At 33.3% G+C, this 22,627-nt stretch overlaps 4 protein-coding genes across 6 annotated transcripts; 2 read left to right on the forward strand and 2 right to left on the reverse strand.

The window, feature by feature from the left end:
• The first annotated feature begins 4,356 nt into the window (after positions 1 to 4,356).
• LOC17895545 (protein indeterminate-domain 14) lies at positions 4,357 to 6,655 on the forward strand. Its single transcript, XM_006302228.2, has 3 exons — positions 4,357 to 4,743; positions 4,826 to 5,228; positions 5,716 to 6,655. Exons 1-3 carry the CDS (start codon positions 4,587 to 4,589, stop codon positions 6,437 to 6,439), a joined length of 1,284 nt encoding a protein of 427 aa, XP_006302290.1. The 5' UTR covers positions 4,357 to 4,586; the 3' UTR covers positions 6,440 to 6,655.
• A 4,056-nt stretch (positions 6,656 to 10,711) lies between these two features.
• LOC17896189 lies at positions 10,712 to 13,552 on the reverse strand. 2 transcript variants are annotated; one of them, XM_006302453.2, is made up of 2 exons: positions 13,375 to 13,552; positions 10,712 to 12,169 (listed from the first exon to the last, which is right to left on the reverse strand). In XM_006302453.2, exon 2 carries the CDS (start codon positions 12,151 to 12,153, stop codon positions 11,140 to 11,142), a length of 1,014 nt encoding a protein of 337 aa, XP_006302515.1. In that variant the 5' UTR covers positions 12,154 to 12,169; positions 13,375 to 13,552; the 3' UTR covers positions 10,712 to 11,139. The 2 variants fall into 2 exon arrangements, with proteins under 2 accessions (XP_006302515.1, XP_006302514.1); XM_006302452.2 differs by lacking the exon at positions 13,375 to 13,552 and adding an exon at positions 12,657 to 12,752.
• A 2,437-nt stretch (positions 13,553 to 15,989) lies between these two features.
• On the forward strand, positions 15,990 to 17,717 carry LOC17895385 (probable WRKY transcription factor 9). Its single transcript, XM_023787667.1, has 4 exons — positions 15,990 to 16,414; positions 16,494 to 16,778; positions 16,868 to 16,981; positions 17,236 to 17,717. Exons 1-4 carry the CDS (start codon positions 16,010 to 16,012, stop codon positions 17,554 to 17,556), a joined length of 1,125 nt encoding a protein of 374 aa, XP_023643435.1. The 5' UTR covers positions 15,990 to 16,009; the 3' UTR covers positions 17,557 to 17,717.
• A 64-nt stretch (positions 17,718 to 17,781) lies between these two features.
• Positions 17,782 to 21,102, reverse strand: LOC17895023. Of its 2 annotated transcripts, XM_023787668.1 has the most exons (9): positions 20,885 to 21,102; positions 20,447 to 20,729; positions 20,243 to 20,342; positions 19,819 to 19,875; positions 19,517 to 19,634; positions 18,788 to 18,870; positions 18,641 to 18,702; positions 18,501 to 18,570; positions 17,782 to 18,186 (listed from the first exon to the last, which is right to left on the reverse strand). In XM_023787668.1, exons 2-9 carry the CDS (start codon positions 20,704 to 20,706, stop codon positions 18,124 to 18,126), a joined length of 813 nt encoding a protein of 270 aa, XP_023643436.1. In that variant the 5' UTR covers positions 20,707 to 20,729; positions 20,885 to 21,102; the 3' UTR covers positions 17,782 to 18,123. The 2 variants fall into 2 exon arrangements, with proteins under 2 accessions (XP_023643436.1, XP_006302683.1); XM_006302621.2 differs by having other exon boundaries at positions 20,447 to 21,101.
• Between the last annotated feature and the right edge of the window lie 1,525 nt (positions 21,103 to 22,627).

The following is a 22,627-nucleotide window of genomic DNA, read 5'->3' on the forward strand; positions in this document are numbered from 1 at the left end:
CATGGCGGCGTCACAATTCACAAATCCTATCTTATTCTTGAACAAAATCATTTTACATTTCACTATACTATACTCTATTTATAGTTTGCTTTTGTATTTTTGAAAATTTGCCAGTCTGATTGAAGATTAATGTCGTTATTTAATTTGGGAAAAAACGATAGATGTTTTGTCTTAACCATTTTGTGATCTTATAATGATAATGTTGCGTACCGGAATGCAAAACTAAAAATCAATAATGTGTGTTTTGGCATTATTGATCTTTTGATTCCTAAGTCAAGTCATAATAAGCTTTTTTATGTGGGACTCTTTTAAGTTTTCTTTTTCTTCTTCTATTTTTTTTTTTTTTTTTTACAATTTTATCAACTATTGGATTTATTCGATGAGCATTATACTTCACAGTTTAGGAAAATTATTATAACATCACCTTTGTGTATACTTGCATATATCTACTAGAATTTGTGATAGTGATTTTTCATAATGCAATAAGGGCAAGAGACTTGGTTTATATTCTTAGAAGGATCTATTTTTTGGGTTTATATAACATCCATTTAACGTAACAAAGCTCTTAGTTAGAGTTTAAGGATCCTTGCAAATGTAATTTTAGACTTTTTGTGTTTGTTTTGATTATAGAAAGCTAATCGATCATGGAATATATATGAAATACGTGTGTTGTTGACTTGTTTTGATATGAAATGTTTGTAACGGAAGCAATAAGGCCGATGGGAGATCACTATCAATCATATAAAAACTTGGTATGGCCAAAGCAAAGACTTTTAAGCATATGTACCACATAATAAGCTTCCAACTTTTTAGAGAATACTACTACTACTTTCTCATAATACTTCCCCTGGCCATATATATTACGCAAAAACAAAAGAGATACTTATTAACATTTTATAATATGCATTAACAAAAGTATTTTTAAACATATTCTCTACAATGTTTGTACAAGCATCGATCCTTTATCCTCTCATTAACACCTTACTTATTACGAAACCTTACTATCAAAAGTGTAAAAGCACTCTCCAATCTCCATCAAAGACTAGTACTTGACGAGCCAAGTGAACTAGCTAGAGACCAGCCCATTTGTACCATTGTCGTCGTAACCAGTTGGAACTTAACATCATCACACGAAGCAATCTAAGATCTATAGACAAGAAAGGCAAAATAAGAAAAAGAAGTAGGGGTCATGTTCATCCGTGAGCATTAATAGGCTCAGCCTATATTGTATATGGAACAAATGAACAAACCCCTCATTATAATGATGACAATTGATACAAAAAGTTACACATTATACTATAAGAGATGTTGTAATAATGATGAAAAAAAATGCAAAAGGCAAATAGATGAGAGAGTAGGGTAAAGGCTTACACCGTCCATGTGGCCATAAGATTTGGCAATGCTTTCTATGAAGATTATGACATAGAGACAAAGTCACTTTTCTTCTCCCTATATAATTATTATACAACAACAACAACAAAAAAGCTTATAACTCTATAGATATATATATTATAATTAGTCTTTATGCGTTGTCAATATATAAGTTTTTATTTTACACCGATTCATCATTACTGCTTGGAAAGCAAAAAAGCCAAAGGGTCCAACTCCCATGTTGTCATCACTATACTCTCTTCCAACTTCTTAATTTAAACCTAATTAATTAATAACACTTTTTTTAATTTTTGGTTTGTTTTCTTGTACTCCTCTCCTTTATTCGTACTTCTCTTTTCTCTATAATTTTTTAATAAACGAATCTCGCATCTAATCTTATTACCCCCTAAATCTTGCTTTTATAGTATCACGTCCATATCACTCAAATCTCGTGGAATGCCTCTACTTCGATCTTATTTTATATCTTATATATAATGACTACTTTGGTTTGCATCAGTGTTGATTCATATATAGGCTAAATATGGGTGATGTAGTATACAATGTAATTATGTATAATACTATAGTTTAGCACACACAAAAAGACTTCAAATTAAACACACACAAAAAGAAACAAAAGTTATTAAGTGTGAATTAAAACATGATATATTTTGACTATATAATAAAAGCAACAACGATTTTAAATCGCATATAGAATACAAAACACAATCTTCGTATTACTTAATTGATGAATTTGGTCGTTATTTGTTTCTGAATTTAAAATGTTCATATATTAAAAGGATAATCACAAAGTATTCACCATTGTATCAAATTTGAGTTTAGAGATTATTTTTCGTTTTTCTTAATATCAAAATGCAAAAGTATATACTAAAGCGGGTTTCAAATTTTATTTTTTTCAAAATAAACGATGTCGCTTTAATATGTTTAATTGGACATTTTTCAAAGTTTGTTAAATCTGCTACAGACTATATCATTTGAATTGTTTAAACAATAAATCGATATAATGGTGTATTTTGGTGATAAACTTGGTTAATTATAATTTTGAAATTAGTAATGGGATGTCAAATGTTTTATGGTGATTTTTTTTTTTCACTTTATAGGTTTCTCTTAACTAATAATACGAAACAAAAAAATCTAATCTACACCTCAGTAAATAATTAAAAAGTTTTCCCACCTACGCAAATTTTTGTAGATTTAAGAACACAAATCATTGAAACTAGTTTGGAAATTTTTGTTGGGAAATTTTGTAAAGCATTCAATTCGTATTTATAACATGAAGTCGTACTATACCACTTTTTACATTGTATGTTAAATTTTTTCTGTAAAAAGGCTACATAAAGTCATTACTCTCAGTTTTGGGTTTCAGTGAGAAATCTAATAAAATGTCAATTTACTTTTCAAGTTGCTGCAAACTTTCAGATAGCAACAAGAGCGAACGAGACAAATGCCTCAGGGTTTCAGTGCACAGCTCCACTAAAGGCTTCTTTGGGGTGTTATTATTTGTTTTATTTATACAAATACTGTTTTTCAATTTGTGTATATATATATATGATGTTGCTAAATCTCAAAATACAACTATTTAAGGGATGTTTGACCAAAGAAAAAAAAAACTAATTAAGGGATCGTGAATTGAGTTTTTCTTTTCTTCCAAAGATAGGGTTATTCATTAGTGCATATATTCTTTAAATAAAGGGAAAAGATGATTATTTATATACTAATCATATGTTAAGTAAGAATGTGATTGTGAAGCATTGCATGTGATGAGAATCCATCTCCCCCATCCTCCCACCCATTCTTTCCAACTCAACCCTTCTCTTTTTCATTTTCCTATTAATAAAGTATCATCTTCTTTTTGTTTCAACTTTTCTATATTTTTAAAATGAACCAAAAAAGAGATTTGTATTTACTTCAATTTTTCTTACAGTTCCACTTGGTTAGACAAATGCTCTTTAATGAGATGGTGGACTTTATACATATGGTATACGCACAACACACACTTTATAGACGACATAGAACATATTCTAGATCTACATTTTTTCTTTCTTTTGTTTTAGATATTGTTAGATAGAATTGGTCTCAAGCTCATGACAGTCCAAAAACCAAATCTGACTCGATCTAGGGTTTGTGTTTTTGTTTTTCTTGTAAAAAAAGGCAAGCATCAGATGATGGCACCAAATTGTATATTTGTTTACATATATGAATTTGGTATATGCATGTAATGTCTAATTTTCCAAAACAAATATTCTCATCATGTCCCTTCCATTATATTTACACCAACCCTAAAGGCTAAGCTAGCTACACATATATAGTCACATACATTAATTTGTCACCATTAAAAAACATGTAGTACTACTTCTTTTATAACAATCACATTTTCAAGATTCCATTTGAATTTTCACCAATCCTTTCTTTGAAAAAAAAAAATAACTTACTCAGCTCAGTTCTGATCGAATATTGTATGATATGAAATAATAATGACTTGTAATTGTTTTGTAGTGAAAGGGGATGTTTTTTTGTTTCTTGTCTTGATGCTAAATGTGGGGGCTCATTGCTCCTTGTCCCACTCTCTTTATATGTATAAGAACATCTCTCTCTCTATCTCTCTCTCTCCTTCGTATATATGTTTTTGTGCTTGTAAAACAAACAGTGTACAGATAGAGAAGAGAGAGGTTCATAACTACTCTGAAGAAGATTGAAGCACCAAAGACCATACAAATGCATTTTCTCTCCATCATCTAAGGTGAGAGGTCAATGAAACAATTAACAATATAATTGAAAGTTTCTTCTTTATCTTTTCTTTTCTTTTCCAAGAAAATTATAAAAAGATGGAATAGAGTAAAAAGGGAATAGAAAAAGCTTTTCCCTTTATGCAATGAAAAATAAAATAAAAATAAAGATGATTTATATCTCTCTCTCTCTCTCTCTTAACTCATCTTACCTTTTCTTCTTCTACTAGTAAAGATGAGTATTGAGGACTCTCTCTACCAAACAAATAAGGAAACATAAACACACACACACAAGAAAAGAAAAGAAAAAAAAGAACAGTCTCTTCTTCTTTCTTTAATACATGAAAAACAAAAGATTCCTCAATTTTGTTCTTATTTTTCATTAGTCACATTACTCTTCTCACTATAAACCACACTGTCTTGAGATAAAAAACAAAAAGAAGAGAGATTAAAAAAAAAAAACCTCATCCGATGATAGACTACGAGAGAAGCAATAACACCACCAAGAACATCAACAACCATCATCATCGGAACCCTCCTCCTTCTTCATCTTCCTCCGATCTTCTTCCCGACGGTAATGGAGCCGCCGTTACTCAGAAACGGAAACGAAGACCCGCCGGGACACCAGGTTTATTTTTATTCCGTTCAAGATTTTCAAGATTCAGGACTTTGGTTACAATTCGATTATAGTTTTATTTTTCTTGCGGCAGATCCAGAGGCTGAAGTGGTATCTTTATCACCAAGAACGTTACTAGAGTCGGATCGGTACGTGTGTGAGATCTGTAACCAAGGGTTTCAAAGGGACCAGAATCTACAGATGCACAGGAGACGACATAAAGTTCCATGGAAGCTTCTAAAAAGAGAGACCAACGAGGAAGTAAAGAAGAGAGTCTACGTCTGTCCGGAACCGACATGTCTCCACCACAACCCTTGTCACGCGCTCGGAGATCTCGTGGGAATCAAGAAACACTTCCGGAGAAAACACAGCAACCACAAGCAATGGATCTGCGAGCGATGCTCAAAAGGCTACGCTGTTCAATCTGATTACAAAGCTCATCTCAAGACTTGTGGCACTCGTGGTCACTCCTGTGACTGCGGCCGTGTTTTCTCCAGGTTCCATTCCTTAGCACCAAACCCTAACTTACTAATTATTATTTTTTATTATATACTTAGAATTAAGAGAGATATATATATATAAATATTCGAATCCTTAAAGTAAATCGAAAGAATGTTTTTTTTTTTTCTTAGTATGGCGTGTACAAGTTTTGATTATAGATAACGCACACAGATCTTGAAACAACGTCACTAATGGAACCTGATGAGGTTTTGTCTGGACTGTTGTCATTAATTTAATAATTAGGAACTATGTTTTGTATTGATTACTTACGTTGACCCCATATCACAGATTTTCATTATCTCACTTTGTTAAGTATATACCATACCAAACCTCGAAGTCTTTGCATCTCATACTTATATAATCCAAAAGATACCTAACTCCACTAACTTGATTATATTTTATATTATTTGCTACGAGACACAAATATTCCTTTCTACTTTCCATTTTGGTTAACTTATATATAATACAATCTTTGTTTATCAGAGTGGAGAGTTTCATAGAGCATCAAGACAATTGCACCGTACGCCGATCCCAACCCTCCAACCACCGTTTACCACAGCAGCAACGTACCACGACCGCTACTACACAAACCGCTTCAACCGCGGATGACAGCGAAAACGCTGACCTCTCCATTGGTCATATATTGTCTGGACATCCTTTACAAAGAACACAATCTTCACCGTCCGATCAACAACCATCATCTTTGCTCTATCCTTTCGTTTCCTCGTGCGCTACTAATGGTAGCAATAGCATCGAGCTTCAGCTACTTCCCTCGAGGTATAGTGCTGATGAGACCAGTCTTAGTCTGTCTATAGGAACGTTGGATCAGACGACAATGTCTGAAGTTGAGAGGAAGAGCTATGAGAAGGGAGAGACGAGCATGGAAACGGAGGAGGCGAGAAGAGAAGTGAAGAGGCAGATTGAAATAGCTGAGATGGAGTTTGCTGAAGCCAAGAGAATAAGGCAACATGCGAGAGCTGAGCTTCACAAGGCTCAGATTTTTAGAGAAGAAGCAAGTAGAAGGATTAGTGCAACGATGATGCAAATCACTTGCCACAATTGCAAACAACACTTTCAAGCCCCAGCTGCTTTGGTTCCTCCTCCTCCTCAGCCGCATTGTACCGATGAGAGCACGTCTCTCGCCGTTAGCTACGTGTCATCAGCGACTACCGAAGGGGAAAAGGCAAGTGATAGAGCATCTTCATAGACCTTGGAAGAGAGAACACAAAAGGAAAAAAAGTATTCTTCTTCTTTTTTTTTTTTTTTCGTTTCTTTGATTGGAATTGAAGATCATCTTTTGATATTCGTTGGTTTTTTATATATATTTTCTTGGTTTGTGGGTAACCAGGGTTGGGTATTCACTTGGGTTTGATTGTATTTTTCTCAAACAAAACCAAAGAAGATAAGAGTTTTGTTGTACCAATGTGTTGGGTCTGTTGGTTGCTGGATACGGTAACTAGGTTAATGTAATAAACATGTTATAATTCTCAAACAAATACGTTTATTAGTTAGCTGCACCATTTCAAATAAAAACGTTACCAATTCCCACAAATAGTTGCATTAAATGCAAGGGGTAATGATTAGGTCAAATGAGTAAAATTCTCAGGTAGAAACTATTGCCTCCATATCTCTCGCGTACGTGTAGACTGTAGTTTGTAAACGTCTATTGAAGTTGGATGGTAAAATTTAATTTGATTAGTTTGTAGATTTTATCTAGATTTTGTATGTTTTTGGTCTCAATGTGACCAAACAAGAAATCATATCTTTTCACGTAAAAGACAAAATATCATGAGGTATCTTTTGACCCTTACAGTTTCATGTGTAGTTCAAACACTATATAATTAAACTTAGACTCGTATGAAAATCTCCATTAGACTTTAGTTTTGTACAAAGATTTTTTTTTTTTTACATTGACTAAGCAATTTAAAAGTTTAGAAATCTGATTAAGCAAAACAGAAAAACAAAAAGGAACTGTAAAGCAAACCTTTATTCATATATAGTATTTGATATATAAAATTTAGGATTTCTATCTCGATCAACAATTTGCATGAACTAATATATATAGTAATAGACAAATTAACATTTAGAGTATTTTTTAAAGTTACTATATAAATTTTTTTTTTCATCAAAAGTTACTATATAATCAGAAAAAAACTTGCAATTCATAACCAAATGAAAACAAAAATTGTTTTGATTAAAATATATTTACTAATTTTTCTTACTATATAGAAAATGTAATTTATCAGTTTTTTCTCTTGCAACTTTATTAATATTATGCCATACAAATATACTTAGTTTATTCTACAAACAGTATCATATCTAATCTCGTTCGAACAATATATAGCAAAGTAAAGGATATTACGAAGTTCAGTTTCACATAAAGATACAAAATTTTATAGTATCTTACAATCAATCATTATTAGAATCAAGAAAAATTTAGAAAGGAAAAAAAAAATCATGGCGAAATTAAAGAAGAGATATTTTATTTGGTGCGAGTCATAACTACAAATTAAACGCTTGCATGGTTGCCATGTGGGTCTCTTGAATACTCTTAAAAAATATTTCCTCCAAGGTTATAATTATGCCTCACTATCTATGGTATCAAAATGTACTACAATTTGAAATACTACATAGTAGACGTCGTTTTCTAAGAAAAAGCTTATAATCATTATTACGCGAACAGAATCTGTAATCAAGTGGGTGTGGTTTGTATTGGTACGTATGGTTAGTGTATTCGGAATTTGAATTTGATATGTAGTACATGTTGACAAAAAAAATAAAGTTTTAACTATCATTCGTTACTTATGCTGTAAAAAACAAAACTACTACCATTAGTTATTTCTTTCACCCGCATATGCAAATGCAATATACACATACTGATAATATAAGGAGTATATGTGAGTTGGAAAAAAGGAATTAAGGAAGTATATGTTAGTACATAGATATATTATTTTCTCAAGTTTTGAGCAGAAATTACATAGAAATACAAAAAGTGAGAAAAAGTTTAAGAGAACAACAACAATATGTACAACACAAACAGTAAACAGTAAGAAAGTGCTATGTACATGTACATTTTACTATTTACTATGAAAAGAGGTCAGTAAGTTTTTGAATGTTGTAGTAAGAGTATTGACTTTGAAACCTAGAAAACGAGGGTTGGTGAAAGAATAATTTCCCTATTTTTAACAATGTATACGATAGTGTGTAAGTATATGAGTGGTGTTCATTATTAAGTATTATTGTTTTTTCTTTTTTCTTTTTGGCCGTGAACATGGAAAAAAGCTATAGGAGTCATGAGGGACATTAAATAAGAAGAAAGGAGAGCGTATTTAAACTTCAAGTGTGCATGTATGTCGGAGAGTAATACAGAAAAGAAAAGGACTGATCCTGATGAAGCATTACTGCTGCTGCTTTGACACATGCATGTGTGGTGGTTAGTTCAGATTCAACTAAAGCTACCCAATCCCCACTTTTTCTTCTATATGTATTTATATTGGCTTCTTCTTTTTTCTTTTTATATAGCTAGCTTTGTATTCATCATATCTATCGTACTAGATATTTGTTTTTTTTTCATATGTACTAGCTAGCTTTATATATATATTTGTTTGTTTTACACTATGCACCATTTACAACTAAATAGATGTACTTAGATGTACATAATCAGTTTCTACTATTAGTGGCGACCCAAAATGGACATTATTCTTGATACAAACATCTGAAGGACCATTTGCTATAGTTTGGGAGGAAACAAAACTAACAAAAATGCTCATCAACTGCCCATTCATGCAATAGTGGGAATCATCAATGTGAGAAGAGAAGATAATATACAGTACTATATGTAAAATGTAAAATATGAAGAAGAGAAGAGATGAGTCGTTTTCAGAAGAGAAGAAGTGGGTGTCGTTTCATTTTTTACACGATACAAATAATAATAATAATAATAATAATAATAATAAGAATACAACCAAAAAATAAAGAAGGCCATGGATTTCAGTGCCAAAGGTTAGAAATGGTTAGGAGTCAGGCATCAGTCTCTCTCACTCTCTCACTCTCTCTTTCTTCTTCACTCACTTCCATGCTCTCATTTCCTTCTCCTTCTCTTCTCTTTTTATGCGGTCATGTCACATCGTTACCACACACACACACACCAAAATCTTTTAATATATTAACTTCATTTTTCTTTTCTTTTTTTGTTACAGAAATATTAATAGGCTTGTCATTGGCCCTATCTAATTTTCGTTTCTTTCACAACCTTTATTTCGTCTTTTATATATATAGTAGTTGATAAGACAAGATTTGAATCATGACATAGAATTGATATATAGCTATTTTGGAAAAACAAATAATGGAGTGCTATAATGATATATTTAACTTTACATAATCAGATTTTTGTTACTCTTGGGGTATATAATAATTAATTACTTGTGTTGTCTATTATTTATTTTTTTGATAGGGGAAACAAACCATTTATGTTATCCAATTTCAAAGTGAAGTGTGGTCTATCATCAAACTAAAGTATCTTTAGGTATCATATTGTAGTTTGAATGAGTAGTATATATGTTTCAAGTGGGTGTCGTCAATCTCATAGGATTGGTTCGTTTATATGTCACATGATGCGCAAACATAACAACAAAAGTACAAAAGCTGCTATCATCATTTTTTAAAAAATTTCTCATGCATATCTCTCTCTTTACCAAGAAGAACGTACGTGAATGATCATTACCAAAAAAAAAAAAAAAGGAAAAAAACACACATAGTCTTCTAAGTTCTAATACTACTATTTATCAATAATAATGCCAAATTATGCAAACGCAAAAATGAAAAAGAAAAGACAATATAATGCTAAAATTTTCATAAAGATACCGACACTTATAAAAGTAAAACACTTTATTCTTACCTCAAACTTTTAAAAAGCTAAAACGTTTTTCTTCTTTCTTCTTTTTTTTTTTTTTTGTCTCTCTCTCTTCTCGATAACGCTTTCGGCTGAGTGATCTTAAAGAGTCCATAGTGTATAGTTTGTAGACTGTATATAGTTTTGTTAATTTGAATATCCATAAAAAATGATGTAAGCTAGCAAGAACATGGTGATAAATCTTCACATTAAAACATTATCTTCCATATTTATTTCTTTTTGTTGCTTTTTTGGTGGATGCCACTTTTTGCTCAATTCCAAACCCATCTGAGTCTCTTCTATAAATTTTTTATTTTTGTCAATTTGTTCACAATTACAATTTATTGGTTCTGTAATTTGCCCAAAAAATTGGGGACACGACAAAGAAACTCGATAGCGACCAGTTAAACAAAATGAGAGATGGATAGAGAGTGAGAGAGCATAGTAAGAGTTATGGCCCCAACCATTTTTGTTGCTTATTGCGTTTTCTCAATAATAATAATACACTAAGCACCAAATCAAGAACATGTAAACCAAACTCATGTGTTGCACCAACGGTACAAGGTTAAAGTCTTGATACCGACGAACAAAAGCATAACATACTGATGGAACTTATAAACACAAGGAAACATGATCCACCATTCATAATTTGTGAACAGACTTCATTTGGTCATTATCACTAATTATGCTTATTCACAAAAGGATAGATAGATATTATGTGAATATCATCTTCTACCCAGAAAGAGTTACATCAGAATACAATGAAAAGAAATGGGATTGCAAGCCTGCTTGCTTCTCTGGCCATTAAAAGAGCACATGAAAACAAATTGGAGTCAAATCCCCAAATTCTCCAATGGTGAAAGCAGAAAGGCCAAAAGCCTTCTTTTTTTTTTTTTTGTGTGTGTTTGTTTTGAAACTTAACGAAACTACATTTGTACCTACTAACCATTACCATAAAACTTACCTGGAACCCAGAATCAGACAAATGGGTTTTGTTTTGAATCCGTGTAAATCTCTCATCTAGGAGGATGACCTGTGTTCTGGTTAGCTTCTCTATCTCTACGTCTTCTACCTGAACGTCCCAGCAGAATGCGTCCTTGTCGCCTCATTCGATTTGCCAAAGAGTTACTGTTACTATGCCTCTCCTCCTCCTCTTCTTGCTCCTCTTCTCCAGAGAAATTCATCTCACTTGTTCCGTGGTTGATTGTTGTCGAGTCATTCGGATCTGAATCAGAGCGCCTTGATTGATGATTCCCTGGTGCCCCAATAGCGTGCAACAAAAGGAAGACATTCACAAGATTCCTACCAAGTACAGCATCGATCCCACCAAGACCATGACCATCACCCTCATCTGAATCTGAACCATCAGTGTTGGTCCTTTCTATCACGTAATCCCCAAACACCACTGTACCAGGCATAGTCGACCTAATCGTGCTCATAACATCATCTCGGTCATGCTCAATCTCAAGCCTTCTCCAATTCTGCTCCACATCAGGATCCACTTCACGCGGCTTTGCACTAGGGTGGTCCATTTTCATGTGTTTCCTCAGCTCTTTGAACGTTCCAGCAAAAACACAGTTCTCCTGCATACAGATCCTCTTCTTAAGATTTAAAAAGTCACGAGCAGGCTGTACAATTGTCCAACCTTTCACCTGGCCTCGACAAAGTGGACATGTCAGATTTCCAAGCTCAGATTTATTGATCTGTTGATGGCTCGATGACTTTAGCTTAGCTGAGGCTTTCTTGTACTGATCTAAGCAATTGGAATATCGGAAACTGGTTCCACACATGTAAGGACGACATCCCTTGTCATGGGATGAGCAGAGGAGAAGAACAGCGTTGTGTGGACACTCCATGCAAACCGAGCATATAACATTCTCCCAGTCCCTCTTCTCTAGACACTTTGAACAATCATCTGCAAACATGTTCCTTCCCACACGCCGATTAGAAGATGGAAATTTGTATGGTCTTGCTCTAGCCCTCAAGCGTCGGGAAGGAAGCCTGCGTCTTGTTCTCCTAGCTTTGGCCATAATCTCAAAATCAAACCTGTTCAAAGACGCAAAAGATTAGGAAAAAAATTATCAATATAAAAGTTTGAAACAATACAAGGAGATATTTCTTTATGAATGATCCCACACTCTGATTTAGGAATTATGTAATAGTGATGCTTCTTGAATATAGCAATCCACATATGCATTTAATAATAGATATCGAACAATCTTGCATCAATAGCAAATAAACCCCATAAATTTTACAGAATCACAACAAATCAATAGACATTAATGATCAATAGCAGTAACAATATCAATCTATTCCTCGGAATGAATGCATTCAGTATACATATCCACTCAAAAAAGATGGCTAAAATGAAACTTGTTGAACTCAAATATCACTGGAATTGCATGATGAACAAATCATACCATGAGATCAAAGTAAGGTAATTCAAATAGATCAAGATAACATATCGACTAGACTCTAAGAACACAATGACTAAACCAAACGATAAAGAGATCAAACAATCGAAGCAATATACCTCACAACTTTGGAAGCCAAGTAGGAAATTCAAACTCCCAAGATAACACAATGACTAGAGACTCTCAGCAACCAAATTCAAAACTTATGGGAAAAAAAAACAGATGAAGAGACGAAGTCGCATCTGATCAAATGGAAGTTAATAAGATCACGTAACGTGAAATATAAAAATAACAAAAGGTGTGCCTACATGTTACAAGACAACCAAAAGGAACATGCTTCACCGAACAACTCACGCGACATGACAGTGAATCAATTATTAAAATAACAAAGGAGAAACCTTAGAATCTAATCTAAGCCACATGGAGCAAAGGCCTTTGACACATCTCAGATCCAGAGAAATTTATATAAAAATGTAAGCAAGGTTATAAGAAAAAAATAGAAATGTTCACATAACCCTGATCCTTATTACCCAGGAAATCAAAATAATTGAAATACCTAGATGGTTCCTGACAAGTTCTATTATACAATTTCCAACAAATTTTCAACGACCCATGAACCAAATCCTTAATCGGAAAAGTCATAGCTACACAAAAAATCCGAAATTTCCAGTGACCTTCTTAAGTTCGAATCAAAAATTCAGAAACTTTACATCAAAACCATGATAATCTAACACGAACCCACTAAAATCCGCGAAAATATCCACCAACCCAGATCGCTAATTCGACGAAATGAGTAGAAACGAAGATAAGGAATACGAAAGGCAACAAAGACTTCACCTTTAGGGATTTGGGTTTCGAAACGCAGCGTGAAGAAGACGAAGAGACCTGAATCGAGCGTGCGAGCGAGTGAACGAGAGAGGTAAGGTAACGAAGAGATGAAGAGAGGGACGAGGAAGACGAGTGGGAGTGCGAGATTCGCGTGGAAGCGTCTCCACGGCTCCACTAAGCTCTGGAATCGGAGTTTCTCTTTCCTCACGTCACGTGTCGTGGAGATAGGACTTCCACGCGTCCAGCAGAGTGCGTAAGACTGACGCGCACACCCATGGTTTTCAAAAGGCCTTTTTGTTTTTCAAGGCCCTATTTTTGATTGACTATTGGGCCTGAAAACGGACCATACATATAATACGTATCACACAGTAGAGAGAGATTCAACTTTAGAGATCAGACAGCACCTCTATAACAAAACTTTTGGATATTGATATGACTATGAGATAGGTTTTGTGGAAGCGAAGTGATGATTTATATGTGGTAGTAATGTTACATTTTATATACATGCATGAGCTATATGTAGTATCATTAGCAGAAAAAGAAACTATAACTTTGAGAAAAAAATCTAAAGTAATATATAAGATGACATTCCATGAAGTCTACTTACGAAAGGAAAAATATTGTGCAATATATAATTAGATATAAACGATACTAATTAAGAAGCTGATCATATATATACTTGGTTTATCAAATCATTACTAAGATAGAATCCTATTAGAGAATACAATCTCTAGTTTTACGAAGTTTGTGAACTTATTTGAAGGTTGACTATATATAGGGACTAAAGGAGAGAGGAAATGCATTTGACCTTTCTTTCTAGTTTGTAAATTATAAAATTCGGACGGGAGATATGGCTGCGGCGCCGCTTCCTCTCTTGTCCCATGCATCCACTACTATATAGTATAATATACTATATGATATTTCTATATATATTAACACAAAGCTCGTTTTTGGAAAGGTAAGTAAAACAAAATATGCATAGTTTTTTTTACATGCTTATACATTTTGCATTGCGTAACACAGCAATTTATATGTATAGGATTGACCTGATTGTGTTAAATTGCACCCTCATATCTAAATGTCTATCTAAAGGGTGAATTTTGATAATAGTCACGATCGAGTTTGCTTCGGTGAGCGAGAGATGGCTATCTAATATATCTACCGAACAAATTTATGGAACAAAGGCCTAGCTAACTGAAACTTATTGGTAAGAAAAAAAATTATATAAATATGCATGTGAATATAAAATGAAAGTGAGAGTTTGTATGAAAAATAATAAAAAGTTATAAGTCTTCTAGCTAGCTAGTTGACTATTTTTAAGATCCGATCCCAAGGCAAACGTATCTTGTTCTGGGTTTTTTACGTACGAAAAAAATAATAATTTGAATTTCACGTTAGAGATAATAAAAACAAATAAACATGCATGTCATATAGACTTCTTCCTAAACGAACTAACTAAAATGAAATGACATGGCTTTCTTATTCTTTGTATACTATGTAAGTGTAAACCATAGTTTATTATTGTTTACATCACATACTTCGACGTTCTCGCCATCAAGTTAGGTGCCGACACGTACAAAAAAGATCGTTAAAAGAATCTATCAAGCTCATGAGCTATTGAGCTTCATATATGTCATAAAATCTATCAACACATCAACTGTGTAAATATATAAATATATATATATATATATATATATTTATATATTATTGAAACAAGAGAAAAGATTAAAGATCTATATATATTTAAGGTTATAAGTCGAACACAAATATATGGTTGACATCTATTGTTCAATCCAAATGATGAACGTAAAATTTCGCCAACCTAAACAGTAAACCGCAACAAATACGACTTAGATTAGGGCTATGCTCGCTTATGTAATTAAACTTTGTCGGATATACAACGTCATGTGGTGTTTTGTCAATTACTATTATAATTAAGCTTTTTCTTAATTTCTTTCTTCTTTTTTTTCCGAACTTTTAATCTCATCATAATACCATTTGACTTTAAGACGATATCTCTATTGAAGATTTCAAAACAACTTCACCAAAATTATTCAAGGTTGTGTATATATATAAATCTAAGTCGGTATAATATTTTGGATGCTTGGATTGTTTAGTCCTCCGATATAATTATAATTCTAATTCAAGAGAGATTATTTCATCTAGCACTTGATAAACACATCAATGTAAAAAAATACACACGTCGATGGTCTTGTGTATTTTCACATGTTACCATCCATGTGACTGGAAATTTCGTGGAACCTAATGCTTCATATATATACTGAAATGACAAAACTAAAAAATGCTACGAATTGTCAATAATAAACAAACCATGTATAAAATAGAAGAGGGGAATATATGTATACACTTTTATATGACTACTAGGATGGTAACCAAAGTCATGATTCCATCGTAACTCCGGTTTAAGTGCTTCAAAGACCAAAATCAAGCCCTTTACTAAGTAACATGGATTTTAGTTTCTTCTTAAAGATATAAACTGATCATTATTTAAAGAAAGTCAAAGCTAGCTTTAGATGCGTACTAGAGTGAATAATACAAATAGTAAACGATATATTCTGATGAGAAAATGGGATTTGACTTTAGCTTTTCAATATCCAAAGCAGTCTAATTTGCATCTCCGTTGATGGGGATCGATCTTTCTCTCAAGCTCGAGGCCGAGGAGAAAGAGAAAAATATTGAAGAAGAATCAAAACATAGTGGTGATGACGAAGAGCATGATGCTAGTGGTGATGAAGACGAACAAATGGTGAAAGAAGACGAAGAAGAAGATTCTTGTTTAGGTTCAAGAACCCGGGAAGAAGAGAACGAACGTGAAGAGGTACCTACGTACGTAGATATTATATATTTCCATAATTTGTGTGAAAATACGTTAACATCTATGGAGGGAGATCAGCTCTTGCAGCTACAGATCCAGATGGAAAGTGTGAAAGAAGAGAATACTAGGCTGAGGAAGCTTGTCGAGCAGACCCTTGAAGATTATCGCCATCTGGAGATGAAATTCCCGGTTATCGATCAAACCAAGAAGATGGTGAGAGAACTTTACGTCTCATACACGTGTGGTAATAAATTGATATTATTAACATGTAAATACTCAATCTTTAACCTAGGGTCTTGAAACGTTCCTTGGAGCAAAAGGAAAATGGTATGTGGATATAACAAGTAAGGCTCGGAAAAGAGGAGCTGAGACATCTCCATCCGTGGAAAGAGAGTTAGGGCTTTCGCTTTCTTTACAGAAAAAGCAAAAACAAGAAGAGAGCAAAGAAGCTGTTCAGTCTCATCAACAAAGATACAATAATAACAGCTTAGATATGAATGGACCACGTATCATATCATCTTCTCAAGGGAATAGAAAGGCCAGGGTGTCTGTGAGGGCGAGATGTGAGACCGCAACTGTGAGTTTGTGTTTCTTTATCTCTCATATCTTGGACTCAATTTGGAGATTGGTAACATGATCTTTATAATAAGAAAGATGAATGTGTAGATGAATGATGGATGCCAATGGAGAAAGTATGGTCAGAAAACCGCAAAAGGGAATCCATGTCCACGAGCTTATTACCGATGCACCGTGGCTCCAGGGTGTCCCGTTAGGAAACAGGTACGATGTGTGAAAAGTTCTATTGCACGTACGTACCCTCAAATTCCGGGGTCTTACAATTTATTTATTAACGATATATTATATAGTTTAATGTTTGGGGACCATTTTAGATCAAGTTATTGATAATGTAGTATTTTATAGATCCATAGTTCAATGCAAAATTCATAGCATGTCAGAACTACGTACATTTGAATGAATATGAAACTATGTGTATATAGAGTTAATTGTTAATCATGAGTTGTTGCATGGTGAAGGTGCAAAGGTGTTTAGAAGACATGTCAATACTGATAACAACCTACGAAGGAACACATAACCATCCACTTCCGGTCGGAGCAACAGCCATGGCATCTACTGCCTCCACTTCTCCATTCTTGTTACTCGATTCCAGCGACAACCTCACTCATCCTTCTTCCTATTATCATCAAACTCCTCCAATCATGGACTCCTCCTTGATTACATACCCACAAAATAGCAGCAGCAGCAACAACCGAACCATACGAAGCTTGAACTTTGATGGTCCATCTAGAGGAGATCATGTTTCATCTTCCCAAAACCGATTAAATTGGATGATGTAGAGTTTTCATGTCTCTCAAATCGTCAACTCTGCTTTACTCCTCTGGTCACATTATTCTTCTATTAGTAGAAGTCATCATGGATTCTTTGCCTATGCCTTGTTCTTGTTTCGTATCACTTGTGTTTCGTACATACAAAATTGAAGGTACTGTTTTAATTCTTCCTATGTTATGTAAGGGTGTGTTGACATGTTAAAATGAAATGGGTACCAAAATAACACACCATAATTATCAAAAAGATTACAGATGCAAACCTCAACACACGCTCTTACTTCTCTATCTTCAATAGAAATCTTGTTTTTTACACATCTCCAAGACATTAATGAACTAAGTTGATCTAATAGAACCTAGTTAAGAGGGTTTTTAGTTTGGAGCCAGGACCATGACCCGTCCATTCTTTATATTATGTCCTGTTTCAACATCCAGCGCAGCGTTAATAAAGATCGTTGGTGTTACGAAACAATCACATTTCTACAAACTTCGCAACATGTGATGAGCTAATCTTTCGTCTCCTCCAGCTTCTTTAAGATAATTTACAGGTAACTAAGGGAAATCAGATGATTTCCTATGTCACCCCAACGGCTCCTGCTTCGAATGGAAGCCACCAATTTGCATCGTGTTGAATGGCAACACCTGGTACAAATCAAGGAAACCAAAGTCATTGCTATCGCCAAAGAGAACTGTTGGGAAGCTATTATTATTATTATATATTTGCTCTTAATAGACTAATATTCAAACCAAAACATTAAAAAACTGGTCTTAAGATACTTGGCTAATTAAAAGAACAATAAGTATATATTTTGAGCCTCTGAAACCAGAGATCTGGGGTTTGAACTCAAAATTAAACAAGCCGAAGAGTGATGTGCACATTTTGATATCGAACACAATGGAGAGTTAATGCAAAAGTGAGCAGCCTATTAACTTACTACCAAAGTTGAATTACTCACCAAGAGATCATCATTGATTGTGACAGGCAATGGTGGCATCTGGTTCATCAAGCCAGGCATATTATTCATGCTGCCAAATTAAGATATCAGTACACTAAGCTCCACCAAACTTACAGAAAATGTTATAAGTATCAACTTACTCGTTTTGGATGGTGATAAGGTTGTTCCTTGCCTGATGAAAGAGATCTAGGTTATCCTCTACCTGTTTGCAATTATCAGGACATCTGTTTTAGCAAGAAGCCAAGTACACAATTGCATTCCTTTAAACAAAGTAATCTAGAATTTACCTTAAATGAGGAGAGATTAGCTCTAATTTGACTAAAAGCTCTTACATTCTGTTCTAAGAGACTTATTGCATGACCACTTAAATCTGAGACAGAATCACGAAATAATCAGTAAGGACAAATAGCAAGACTACAAATTACTGACATTTCAACTAAACTCCATATGCAAGAAAGCTTAAAGGAATCATCTTTACAAAGTAAGAGGATCAGATAGAGGACTTCAATATAGTTTCACCATATAAACATACAGCAGAAATTATACTCCTTTACGAGATTTATGACATAAATGAACTCAGATATTCCTCTCCGCATCATCAACATGATGGACAAAATGCTGGAAGTATTTATGGATCCCACTGTTCAATTCAGTTTTACAAGAATGCAATCCAGAGGAACTGACACTAAAGTTAAGAAAATTCACCAACTTCACTACCTATGCATAAAGGCTTCTTACAAGACTAAACTTCTTTAGAGACGCAGTTATCTTATTCACCCTCCCAAGAGATCAAAAGTTTCATTGAAATACAAAAGGCCCCTGTAATCTTATATTCTTATTTATCTAACTAAAGAAGATCATCCATATACCCAAACGATATTTGAATCATAATATATACACCATGCAAAATAACGTATTGCCTCCTCTTTTTGAAAACAAAATATAATATGAATGTGTGCATGTCAATGAGAAAAAAGACCTGTAGTTTGCAAATTCAGATAAAAATGAAAGTTAACCTTCACATGTAATTTGTTTACTGGAGCTTGTAGAGGGCATTGAGAAAGGGTACGAAGCCATGTTATGAGGCAAAGTAGAGGGTATGCTCGATGTAGAAGACGATTCCACCTGCTTGTCCTGAAGAAATATAAATATTTTTAGAAAGCACCTCTGGACTAAAAACCTCAGTTTATCAAAAGATATCAAATTGATTCCATCTCAATCCTAGCAGTATCTTTCAATCTAACTTGCAAAAAGTCGCTTTCAATTGTTGTTCAATCAGTCATCAAAATTGAACAAAAGGCAAGAATTGCCAACATACCTTGCTAGAACTTGCTCTTCTTCCACAATTTAATTCTTCTGATTTTCTTCTTTTCCTCTGTACAAAACAAAATTAAGTATATCAACAAACAAAGACAAAAAGTAGAAGTAAGAAATAATTCAGTAGATAAGAGAAGAGAATATTTTGCTCAAAACTCCAACTTCAAGGATCTGTTATGCTCCCTATCCTCATCCCAAGAACTCAACTGATACAACTCAAGGACAATAAGACCAAAAAATTTCATCCTAAGCCAAAACATTTCATTCTGTGCAGTGTAGTTTAGGAGGAACCTATGTATAGACACATATAGCATGGTATAAGCTTTATACCTTAGAACTACATGACTGCAAAATGGTCACAACAAATCTACAAAAACCGTCAAACGAAACTTTAAAATGGCATATATGTGAACAGAGATGCTTACTGTCATCCATCTACACCGCAAAGCCACATCTCGAACGCTTTTGTCATGCAAAGTACTCGCAATTTTAATATACTTCATGATGTTTGGCTTATCCTTGTACCTGCAAAAACACATAATCAACCCTTCAGTCATATCAAAAATTCAACTAAAAAAAACTATCTCAGCCTCACAGGACATTAAAAGCCAAAAGAAAAAAAGGCTCACTTCTCAAGGCCATCCTCCAATTTGTATTGTTCTTCAGTTGACCATTCACTAGCCATGGAAGTATCAACCTTTGGAGCAGAAACTAAATCAAGAGGATTCGAAGAAGTTCCAGGAGAAGCAGCATTGATCATACTCATCCCCAAGTAAGGACCCATCGGAATCATCTCAGAAGAGTTGTTAGATTGGAAATCAAAAGCGTGACGGCTCATCATAGAACTCAAAGACTCGAACCCAGAATTAGATCGAGTAGCCATCCACATAATCAAACACAAAGCCTAAACCCCTTCACACCATCAAAACCCAAATTTTCTAACTTAAAAAAAAAAAAAAGATTGAAACTTTAACAATCAGAGATCAAACCCTTCAAATCCAAGCTCAATCCCAAAGCAAAAACCCGAAACCCTTCTATGATCAGATATTAAGAAGAAAGATACAAACTTTGAGGAGGTGAATCATCTTACGCCATGGAAGAGCATAAAAGAAAAAAGCTTGAAACTTCTTCACCTTCCTCTCAAGCCCAAGTTCATTTCTCACGAAGAATCCAAAGATTTGATTTTTCTTTACCAATCACAACTTTTTTTTTTGTTTGTTTAAGTTTGTGGAATTGCTTTTTGTTTTGTTTTTGGTTTCTCTCTTCTCCTCTCTGTATTTGACAGCAGCCTTCTCAGCTTCTATGCCAATGGAGGATTTTTTAGACAAATAATGGAAAAAGGTATTAATTAAATACTTGATGACTTTTCACCAAATTTCATGGAAAAGAATATAAATTGAAATCCAAATTTAATTATTTTCTTAACACAAAAAGGAATAAATTGTATGTAAAATGAAATAAAATAAAAAGAGGAATTTTTTTGTTTTGACTGGAAGGAAAAAATGGGAATAAAAATAAAGATTCTCTTCCTAATTGAAGGGAGATAAGATAAGACTAAAGATTAAAGAACATATTCATATGGTTTTGTTTTTTTAATAATTGTTTGGAATTTACTACAAAATTAGAAGAAAAAAATAAAATAAGAAGTAAATTGATGGTTGGCAGATCGTGGAATTTAGTAAACAGTGCGAATCCCAATAATAAAGCATTTGATGCTTTTCTTCTTCTACCTCACTTTTTTTTTTTTTATCAAGTAGACAACATTTTTATTTTATTTTTTATACTATGATAATAATAATAATAATGTCAATGTATGTCCTCGTTGTCGAAAGCACAAAATATTTGATGTGTTAAACAAAAAAAATAATTTGATTTTGATTCATGTTTTATAGGCAAAATTTTATCTTAGGATCCCAATAATTGTGGGATAAACTGATCCGTTCGTACTAATGCTTTTACAATTATATGCGACTTATGAAAAAAATAATTGGAGTCAATTGTTATGTATTCTTATAAAAAAAAAAAAATTGTTATGTACGAATTATAAAGCCTCGGCTATATATTGGAATTTTCTTGATCGATCGAGTTGCTTTGGAACTTCGATATTTATTTGGTTTAAGAATAATTTAGTTTCTCCATGGGTTTATAAAAAATTTGAGTAACAATATTCAAATATTTGTTGTCAATACAACAAAAATCTCATTTAATAATAAAGAAGTTATTATTGTTTGATTATGAAATAATAGTACATATATACTTTTTGGTAAGCATTTTTTTTTTTTTTGTCATCACTTTTTGGTAAGCATTATGGTTACAAATCTCAAATAGTTAAATCTTGTTTTTAATCAAATATCTAAAAAGAAATAGAGATTGCAAAATATCATAAAACAATCACTCAGATTTCAATTTCAAAATACCACTTGTTATTAACTTATAATACAATTTACCAAATTTATAAGTTTACAAACGAAAATTATATAATGTTCAATTTTCGTTGATGTGCGTACAATTTTCATTTTTTTTCGATGTCAATGTTGATATGATCAAATTTGAAAATTTACAAACTAAATTTATACTATATATCAAAAAAAAAAACACATAATTTTTTCACAACATGACCAAAATAAATAGTTTCCACCATACTAAATTGTGATATGATTTTAATCGATTTGTTCCAGTCATTTCGTTAGGGTCCGATTGGGAGGCAGAAACATATATACATTGATTACAAGATAAGAAACTAGAATTGAAGTATACATTGATTACAAGATTGAACCAAGAAGAGAGTTCTTAATTTGTATGATTAATAT

Source organism: Capsella rubella, unplaced genomic scaffold, assembly GCF_000375325.1.
Source record: "Capsella rubella cultivar Monte Gargano unplaced genomic scaffold, Caprub1_0 scaffold_2, whole genome shotgun sequence".
NCBI lineage: Eukaryota > Viridiplantae > Streptophyta > Magnoliopsida > Brassicales > Brassicaceae > Capsella > Capsella rubella.

Excerpts from the sequence above, each read along its gene's own strand:
- LOC17895545 (XM_006302228.2), top strand. The coding sequence starts at position 4,587 with ATGATAGACTACGAGAGAAGCAATAACACCACCAAGAACATCAACAAC. Across the intron at positions 4,744-4,825 it reads AAGACCCGCCGGGACACCAG|ATCCAGAGGCTGAAGTGGTA; the intron begins GTTTATTTTTAT and ends TTCTTGCGGCAG. Across the intron at positions 5,229-5,715 it reads TGCGGCCGTGTTTTCTCCAG|AGTGGAGAGTTTCATAGAGC; the intron begins GTTCCATTCCTT and ends TTTGTTTATCAG.
- LOC17896189 (XM_006302453.2), bottom strand. The coding sequence starts at position 12,153 with ATGGCCAAAGCTAGGAGAACAAGACGCAGGCTTCCTTCCCGACGCTTG.
- LOC17895023 (XM_023787668.1), bottom strand. The coding sequence starts at position 20,706 with ATGTGGATGGCTACTCGATCTAATTCTGGGTTCGAGTCTTTGAGTTCT. Across the intron at positions 18,703-18,787 it reads CTAATCTCTCCTCATTTAAG|GTAGAGGATAACCTAGATCT; the intron begins GTAAATTCTAGA and ends AATTGCAAACAG. Across the intron at positions 18,571-18,640 it reads CTTATCACCATCCAAAACGA|CATGAATAATATGCCTGGCT; the intron begins GTAAGTTGATAC and ends TTAATTTGGCAG.
- LOC17895385 (XM_023787667.1), top strand. The coding sequence starts at position 16,010 with ATGGGGATCGATCTTTCTCTCAAGCTCGAGGCCGAGGAGAAAGAGAAA. Across the intron at positions 16,779-16,867 it reads CGAGATGTGAGACCGCAACT|ATGAATGATGGATGCCAATG; the intron begins GTGAGTTTGTGT and ends ATGAATGTGTAG. Across the intron at positions 16,982-17,235 it reads GGTGTCCCGTTAGGAAACAG|GTGCAAAGGTGTTTAGAAGA; the intron begins GTACGATGTGTG and ends TGCATGGTGAAG.